Source organism: Parasteatoda tepidariorum, chromosome 9 (assembly GCF_043381705.1).
Source record: "Parasteatoda tepidariorum isolate YZ-2023 chromosome 9, CAS_Ptep_4.0, whole genome shotgun sequence".
NCBI classification, from domain to species: domain Eukaryota; kingdom Metazoa; phylum Arthropoda; class Arachnida; order Araneae; family Theridiidae; genus Parasteatoda; species Parasteatoda tepidariorum.
The window spans coordinates 23,818,605-23,827,912 of record NC_092212.1 but is presented as its reverse complement, the minus strand read 5'-3'; the positions used below and the strand labels follow the sequence as shown (position 1 = coordinate 23,827,912).

General features: G+C 31.3%; 1 protein-coding gene across 1 annotated transcript; it reads right to left on the bottom strand.

Annotated features, from left to right (window-relative positions):
• Nucleotides 1-3,301: 3,301 nt before the first annotated feature.
• LOC107454771 (kelch-like protein 3) lies at nucleotides 3,302-5,485 on the bottom strand. The gene has a single exon (XM_016072062.3). The coding sequence runs from the start codon at nucleotides 5,483-5,485 to the stop codon at nucleotides 3,302-3,304; it is 2,184 nt and encodes a 727-aa protein (XP_015927548.3).
• Nucleotides 5,486-9,308: the final 3,823 nt, after the last annotated feature.

Sequence of the window (9,308 nt, the reverse complement as noted above, 5' to 3'; positions counted from 1 at the left end):
CCAGACTAGAAGTCTGGGTCTATGGTAACGACCGAGAGCACATTTCTAATGGGGGCGCAATGGAGAAATGAAGATGTCGATTGGTTTACTCACGCTGACCTATGCCTAGATCAAGACAAAACTATTCTCCCCATACCCATATTCGAAGTGACTTTTTCTCGTAAACATGGTACCCGCCACAAAGCTAAACTGATGTGTGGAGGAGTTCTCTTGAAAGCCGCACTGTATTCACGCTGCATTTCCCAACTGATTTTTAGAAAACATATAATGCTTGTTCCAATACTACTGGAATAATCTGCTATTCAATGACTTCTGCAAAAAAGTCATTGAGTGTTCAAAAGAGCAGCCTCGCACTCTCTCTTTCAAGAAATTACAGTCCTTGTGGGTGTTTAGAAAAAGAAATTAGATGTATAATACATTAAATTTGTAAATTACGAAAAGTAATAATTTTGAAAAAAAAATTTTTTTTTTTACTGAGGAAGCATTTTTTTTTTTGTGTCATTTTCGTTACAAATTCTTGTACTTCCCCGCACCCCCCAAAAAAAAGTTATGTTAAAACAGGTAAAAGTACTTAAGTTAAAAAAATAAAGTACAAGTAAAAGTACGTACTTTTACTTCTCCATCATTACAAGTAACTATAATGTAAAAGTATTGCGATGTTACGACTATTAATAATAGGCCTTGGTAATCAGGTATATTTTACTTTCTCGAAAACAATTTTGATACAAACTGATTTTGCTACTAGTTTTGTTTTAATTGTAAATAATCTTTTGTTTTATATTTCTAATATTTTTATGGTGATTACAAAATTCTAATTTGAATTGCATATAAATAAATATTGTCTTGCTTATTGATGAAATTATAAAACAGTGTGTCCAACAAGTATATGTAGAAAACTATTGTAAACTATTGTAAGTAACTGAAATGATGTTAGAATTGATGCAAAATGTCCACATTTTGTTTATGGAAAAGAATATTCGTTGTCAATAGAAATGTCGACGTCAATAGAAATGTATTAACCTAACCTTGTCAGTTCAAATTTTTGTGCGTTATGTAAATTGAAACTGTGTATAACATTAAGAGAGAGAGAGTTGTAGAACATAATGAAAAACACATGAATGATGAATATGAAAATGTAGAAATATGAAATGTTTTCATCGCTTTTTTTTATTTTATTTAAGTACGAACTTTTGCAATCTCCTAAATATATGAGGATTGTCAATAAAGAAATGAGAATAAACTTTGAAAACTATTTTAATCAGTGTACTTAAGCCAAAAAAAAAAGAAAAGAGAAAGGCATAGGTCAACCTGAATAATTTTGTTCTAAAGAGCACTTAGCACTAATTAATTTAGTATTTAATGTTACCTCTTGGAATTGGAGGCTTCGAAACTCTAATCATTAGAACGAAAATTATTCCGGGTGATAACTTTTTTTTTTTTTGCTCACTGTACAAGCAAAATTATTCTACATTCTTATCAGTATAACTACCAGCATTTTTAGTATAACCACTACAGATGTCAGGAAGTCGCAGAATACTGTTGATACGGTGTTTGTTGTCTCAGTCCGAGCAGCATTAAACACTTTGATATACCGTGCTATAGTGTGGTCCATTCTCTCCAACTCTGGTTCGAATCCCAGTGATGGCTGTTTTGTCTCAAATCAACTGATTTGTATCAAATTTTGTCTCTGGCTAGCACCGACCGTAGCGCTGCCCTACAATATTTCCATTTGTAAACGGATCATGGATTAGGGTCCCCTAGCATGCGAACTATGATGCTTTCTTGACTTTTATTTTCAAGTAATGCAAATGCATCCAAAAGTTCTTCATAAAGGTTAGTTCGATAAGAAGTTCCCTTGTCTTCTGGGTGGGATTCAAAATTTTACAAGGTTACGTGATTGAACATTGACAGACTTAAACTCAAAAATTGGTCACCTTTTCAGCGCAGGTTATTTAAATAACAAAATACTTTAGATCATCCTTGATTCACATAGCGATTTATTTTTGTCACAGGCAACTTTGATTTCATTCTGTTTAGTGTGGGTAACTGACCGCTAATTTCAATTTCTAAATATCATATAGAGTGGTAGAAACAAGATTTTGGCCTCTACACATCATCAATAGTGCCACCTCTCTGCGCTGATGTCTCGTTTGCGGATACCAGACGTTTTGAGAGATTCTGAGTTACATTTACCTCTACGTTTACAACCCATGTAGGGTTCTCAAAAGTTCAAAATTGCTTGAATTTTCTCTAGAAACTAGCATTTTATGTTATGGAAAGTAGTATAACTGTGTTTTGCTCGAATAAAATTGCATAAATATTATAAGTTCTTTTTATATTATCTAAACTTTAATTTAATGATTAAAGTATGTTTGCTTTAACCTTTTCTAATTTGATCGGACCAGCAAAATCGATTACAACTTTGACGAGCTATCCTGCAGTTGCACTTTTTTATTCCTGCTTTGTTACTGAACTAATTCATATGATCCTCACCAAAGCTTGCTAGAACTTAACTTGAGTCGTTCTCTATCATCTTCTTCTTCTTCAGCACGACAGCCCCTTACAGACCTTGGCTGCCTCAACCACACGTAGCCTCCAACGCCTGTCCATGGCGACTTTTTTCCAGATGTTTATCTTTAATATTTTAGCAGTGTCATTCAGCCATCTAGTTGGAGGTCTTCCTCTAGCCCGAGATCCCGAAGGATTTTTAAAGGTGGCGATTCTCTATCATTGTATGAAATATTTGGTCCTGCGTCACTTTTGTTATTCTTAACTTCATCAATTTTCTTTTGTGTTTTTTAAATACGATTTTCTACAAAATATTTGCCAACAGAACATTTTTCTTTGATTCAGTGTAATATTTTATTAGTAGAATTTCCTCTTTTCATTTGTAAAGTAAATCAAAACATAATAATAATAATAAAATAAAAAACATTGATGGATGGAACTTAGTGGATTTCATCCGAATTCATAAGAAAGGTGGATTTTAAGAATATACTCGCTGAATGTTATAAGTTAAGAAAAATCGCAATTATTTATTTTTAAACGAAAATATTTGATTTTTTGAATATTTGAGCTTCGAAAATCTTTTAAACGATTTCTACGATACTTAAGTTGCTATGCTGATTAGTGTTTTTGGTTCCTCTGTTTATGATTTATTTTTTAACTTCTATTGCTTATTGTTGCTGATTTCTTCTGTACGCAAAACTCATTGCCTAAGTTTTATGCTGTTTTCTTTAAGTAAAAGAGAAAAGAAGCAAACAGTTAAAGTAAGTATTTTATTAACATTTGATCACTAGATTTAAATTTCTACGTTATCTAAATTTAAATTTTCCAAATCACTTTTTACCCAAACACTTCTCTTGCGTTTATGTTTCCCGATTAACTCTTTCAACATGGCCTGATTTTCAGCAACAATTATTTGGCTGCGCCTCATTTCCGTCAGCAGTTCTTCACTGATAAATGATGCTGTACGCCATGATTGCATTTCACTGTCCCAAGTAACAGAGGTATGATTTTCACCCCATAATGCACTTTGATCGTAAACAAGAATTGTATTTTTGATGACTATAGCTTCGGGATCGAAATAAATGTATGGCAAATCTGGTAGTAACCGCCACGAATTTTCAGTTGGATTGTACTCCTCAACTTTTCTGAGATCAGCAAAATACCTGTTCTGTCCGCCTATGAGGTATAATTTACCACAGAATGTTACAACAGCACAATTTGTGCGGTAGAATTCGGGTGTTGGTATCAGAGTCCATGAATCTCTATTGGGATCATAAAATTGGCAGACCATTTCTTCGTAATCTACACCTTCTCCGATGACATAAATCATGTTGTTTAGCGTCACAGCTCGGATAATGTGGGCAGCATTCATAGGGTGCATCAACTGCCACGTATTTGATTCTCTATTGTAACGTTGCACGACGTCGTATCTGCTTCTTATAACATGGTAATCGTCATGGAGGTCTTGCGTTCCATTCATGTCTGTCTCCGAAAACTGGACCTCGTCATCAAGAGGTTCATCGGCTGAAGTATTTGCTTCCTCATCCGGTAATTCAACGCTGCCATAAGTTTCATGTTCATCATCCGGGTCAGAATTCAAGTAAGCTGCTTCATCCTCTAAAGCATGATCTAAATTTTCGTTTATATCATTGGTCTCTTCGCCTTGGTTGCCATTCAAGTTGTCATTGCCATCTTCGGCTTCTTCATCATCAAACAGATCTACAAACATGAGAGAGTTGTCATCATCTGGGTTTAGGTTTTCCACATCAGCTGCATTTATTTGGTTGAATAAGATGTTAGCAGGATTTCTTCCAATGTTGTTGATATCTATAAAAGAAGAGTCAACAGACTGTACCATGGAAAGCATACCACCCAAAGCGTAAAGATCATCATTGATTGAAACTGCAGTGTACAAAGACCGCCTTTGTGGAACACTGTTGATAAAAGTCCACGTTTCACGGATGAGATCAAAAGCTTTTATCCTTGTTGGGTTATTATAAAAAGAAAAGTAAACGAATTGCCCTGCAATGCAAATTTCAGTATAGTTCACATCACGATGCAATGGAAATTTCCCCAAATAATACCAATAATCAAAGTTAAAGTCATAAGTTATAAAAAGTTCTGCTTTTCGTTGTGGGACTTGTTTACAGATGAAGTATATACTGGTCGGAATTCGAGGGCCGCGTAAACCAGTTATAGAGAGAGGCAAAGCTTTCGCCTGTTCCATCATCTTTGATATTGCTGCCGTTTGGATATTATTGATGAAGCTAAAATCGAAGCAAAAAGGGTTATCTTTAAATACGGGAGGCAATTCCATTTTGTTGATCAAAATTTCATCCATTTCTTGGAGTCTTACATATTTTAAAATCTCCGGAAAATGGTCCATTCTATCTGCCGCATTTCCTTTTATCCATGATATTACAATATTCCATACAATTGATTCGTCCGAAATATTAAGATTGTCACATTCCAAAATTTCTTTGATTGCAGGTAAAGGCATATTCCTGACATTTGCCATTGGATTCATGAAAGCTTCTTCGCAGTGAATTTCAATAAATCGTTTACATTTGGTTTTAATGTCATCCAGTTCGATCTTCCATGCACAGTTAAAGACTTGTATACAATTGTCTACTGTTATTCCACCATTGAGTATAAATGTGTTGCAGTTTTTGAACAATTCATCAATTATTAGATAATCTGAAGCCAGAAGGATGTCTGACACATTGTCCGTGGTTAAAATATCTTTCTTTTCATAGATGTAACACAATATTTCTTGTAATATTTCGCCTTTTACTATTGGTACTAAAGTCTGTATAGAGTGCTTGAAATTTCCGCAAAAGAGTGTCTCAAAATATCTGCTTGTTTGAGCTAGCAAAATTTTGTGAGCTCTAAATTTACAACCATCTTCAGTTATCAATGTGATGTCAGATAAATTTCGAAACTTAAGAAAAATATTTTCAGGCAAAATAGCATCCATATTTTAATTTTAATCTAAATTATCTTATATAAAAGACACTGATCTGAACTACCTTCAACTGAATGGAACTAAATTTGACGAAAAAGCAATTGTTTGAATAACACTGGTTTAAATAAATAGCAATTCCACCTGTATAACAATGTATTTACAAAAAGATACAATCTACAATAATATGCTTTGAAAACTTCATAGTTTATTTGCTACACAGGTCTCAATAATTGATTTTTAAAGTAATCTATAAAAATAAAATAAAGTGTTACTTTAGAACAATTTATGTTAGTGTCCTGAAATTTGGACAGTGGCTGAAAGTGGTAATTTTAGCCCCCGATTCAAACATTTGTTAGAAAGTTTCAATATATCGTTCCGGAGAGATGTTTGAAAAAATAAAAAGAATTTTTTCGTTGGCTGCCATTCTTTTCATGCCAACTAGCCATTGTTTTAAATTAAATTGTAGATTATTCTAATTCATCAAGTATTTTAAACGACAATATCATTAATGTCTGCTAGTTTATAGCACTCGTTATTAAAAAAAGGGCGTTTATTGCACTTTCATTAATATTTAATTATAATTTTTTCTTCATTTCAGATAAACTTAAGTGGAAGTGAACTTTAGTAGACTACGTCACTGAATTAGTATTCCTAAAATAATTGGAAGCCCACGTGTTTATTTTACTTATAGCTATGCTTTTAAAACGTGTTTCTATAAAACTAAATGAGTTATCCACAGTATATCAAATTCAGTAGGTTGTGTTAAAAAGCAAAATCGATGGAGAAATATAGTACTAATTCGTTCAGAGATTTTTTTAATAACGTTTTCAGCAGTGATATAATTTTTGATGTCAATGATGTTCAATTAATTTTGGTATTAGGAGTTAATTGAAATTTAAAAAAAAGCTATGGTCTTTAACATGCACCAATGGTATTAATTTGTTTACGAGTTATATAAAAATTCGCTATGCTATTATTGACGACAATATCATTGATATCTGCTAGTTTATAGCTCTCGTTATTAAAAAATAAAAGGTTTTTATTGCACTTTCATTAATATTTAATTATAATTTATTCGTCATTTCAGATAAACTTAAGTGGAAGTGAACTTTAGTAGACTACGTCACTGAATTAGTATTCCTGAAATAATTGGAAACCCACGTATTTATTTTGCTTATAGTTATGCTTTTAAAACGTGTTTCTATAAAACTAAATACATTAAAATCCATAGTATATAAAATTCAGTAGGTTGTGTTGAAAAGCAAAATCGATGGAGAAATATAGTATTAATTCGTTTCAGTGAAACGTAAAACTATTAAAATAAAAACTACTATTAAAATAAAAAAGAAAGCTATTTGATAAAATACGAATTAATGGATAATTGAGAATTGGTACTTTTCCGTTTGGAAGAAGCATAATCCCTAACCTATTATTGACGTTAATAACGTTCAATTAATTTTGGTAATAAGTTCTACTCGAAATAAAATATAACCTATAAAGCAAAATTAATGAAGGAAAAGTGCTTACTCATTAATGGAAACCGTAAATAATTGCCATTCTATTATTGACACCAATGAAGTTTAGTTAATTTAGATAAAAAGTACTAATTGAAATAAAAGCTTAATTATGTTTTTAAAAGCAAAATTAATTGAAAAATGGTCCTAATTTGTTTCAGGGCAGTGTAAAAAAAAATACCATACTCTTTTTCGATGCCATTGATGCTTAATTAATTTTGGTTTCTCTCTCTAATTGAAAAAAAAAGCTATATTCTAAAAAGCAAAATTTATGGGGAAATTGAACTCATTCGTTTTAGAGAAAAGTAAAAAATCGCTATACTATTTTTTTGCGCCAATGATGCTTTTTGGTAATGATTATAAATTTTGGTATTAAGTACTTATTGGCATAAAAAAATAAGCTAAGTACTAAAAAGAAAAATTAATTGAGACATGGTACTAATATGTTTAGGAGAAGAGTAAAAATTGTGATGCTATAAATGACGCCAATAATGCTTAATTAGTTTTGTAACATACACCACTGCTATTATGTTAATAGGTCCAGTTTTAATAGGCACCAAATATACAAATATAATAACACAATCTAATGTGTTATATTAGTACTTTTTGTACCTATAAAACCTGCACCAATACTCTCTAGTTTTAATATAGATATTGTGGGAAAAAGGTTTCTACTGCCTCTCCGAATTATTTAAGTTATAAAATATTCACAGGGTGGCCACCCACCTGGAAAAACTTGAAAACCTGGAATTATCAGGGAATTTTTTTTATACTGGAAAAAACCTGGAAAAATCAGGGAAATTTGGGATAAAAACCTGGAAAAATCAGGGAATTTTAAAGAAAAGCTGGAAATTTTTTTAATTTCACTAATTTAAATTATTAACTAATTTTCTTAATTTAAATTATTTCGTCCATTATACCCACTTTTTTTAGACGAAATGTATCTCCAAGCAGTTGAAATATCATCAATTTAGCATACTTTGCTTGCATCAAAATTTGCTCCATTGCAGCTCTGTTAAACTAGAATGCCTCATAAAATTCTCCCACTGTTGCTAAACGAATGTGGAAACCTTTGACCGCTATGGACTGTGCAATTTAGAAAAGATTGTGGGGGAGGTGGAAGAAGGGATTAGGATATTAGCTTTTGTTTTTAAATTCTGTCCTTGGGCTGAATCCATTTATGGCTTAAGTTTATTCCAATGCTTTCGTGGTAATTTTTTTCCATTTTGACAAAATGTTTTTGTATTTTTAACTTAATTAATTAATTAGTAATTTTTAACTTAATTATAAAATTCTCCAAAAATTAGTTGGTTATAATTTAATAATAATAATAGATTTTATATTGCACTCTTTTTCTGAAAGCTTTTGTATTACCATTAAAAGAAATCTATGAATTATTTTTTCTCAGTAAACCAACCAATCACATATTTTTTTTTACAATCGCTAACAGCAATGTTTATCGACAAATTGTTACAATTGTTGCATTAATGCTAATTTTTTCTATTTCATTTTAACCTTTTATAACATTTTTTTTTTTAAGAACTAACTATATACTAATATTTAATTTTACTCTTTTGTTGGTCAATATATGATTTTTGATTCAAAATTTCGTACCAAAACATTAAAAAATCTTGCCAAATTATCAAAATAAATTATTTTTTTCAAGATATGTTAAAAAAATAACATTGTGAATAAAATATTTTATAATATAGACGCTTTTCTTGTACCCACATCCTACACTTTATTAGAACAAAGAAACTAAAACCTGGAAATTTTAAGATTTTTATCTGGAAAACCTGGAAAAATCAGAGAAATTTGAAATCTGATTTGAGTGGCAACCCTGTATTCAGCAAAACTTCCGTGTCCGTGAAACCCGAGAAATTTCGAAGGAAAATTTTAAAACAATGTACCTCGCTGGAAAATTATGCTATTGCTGTGGATAAAAACAACTGTTTATTCTTGTGACATATTATTTTGTGGAAATAAAATTGAATCGGAAGCTTTTTTTCATTTTTCTAAAAATAAAAAATGAAAGTGTCACTGAAATTTCGAATTTAAATGATAATCTCTTGAAGTCAGACTCGATTTTGCGCGGATTTCATCGTGAATTCATGTGGTTTTTCAGCAATTATTGTTAAAGATTTTTATGTTTTTTTCTGAAATCCCGATTATTCTTAAAAAAGAAAATTATTATTGCAGGGTACTTTCGAATCTCGCTTTTGAATAATAACTTTTTGACGCGAGCGTTTGATGTCCGCCGATTTTATCGTGGATTTTTTTAATAACGTTTTCAGCAGTGGTATCATTTTTGACGTCAATGA

Coding starts and splice junctions, on each gene's coding strand:
- LOC107454771 (XM_016072062.3), bottom strand. CDS start 5,485: ATGGATGCTATTTTGCCTGAAAATATTTTTCTTAAGTTTCGAAATTTA.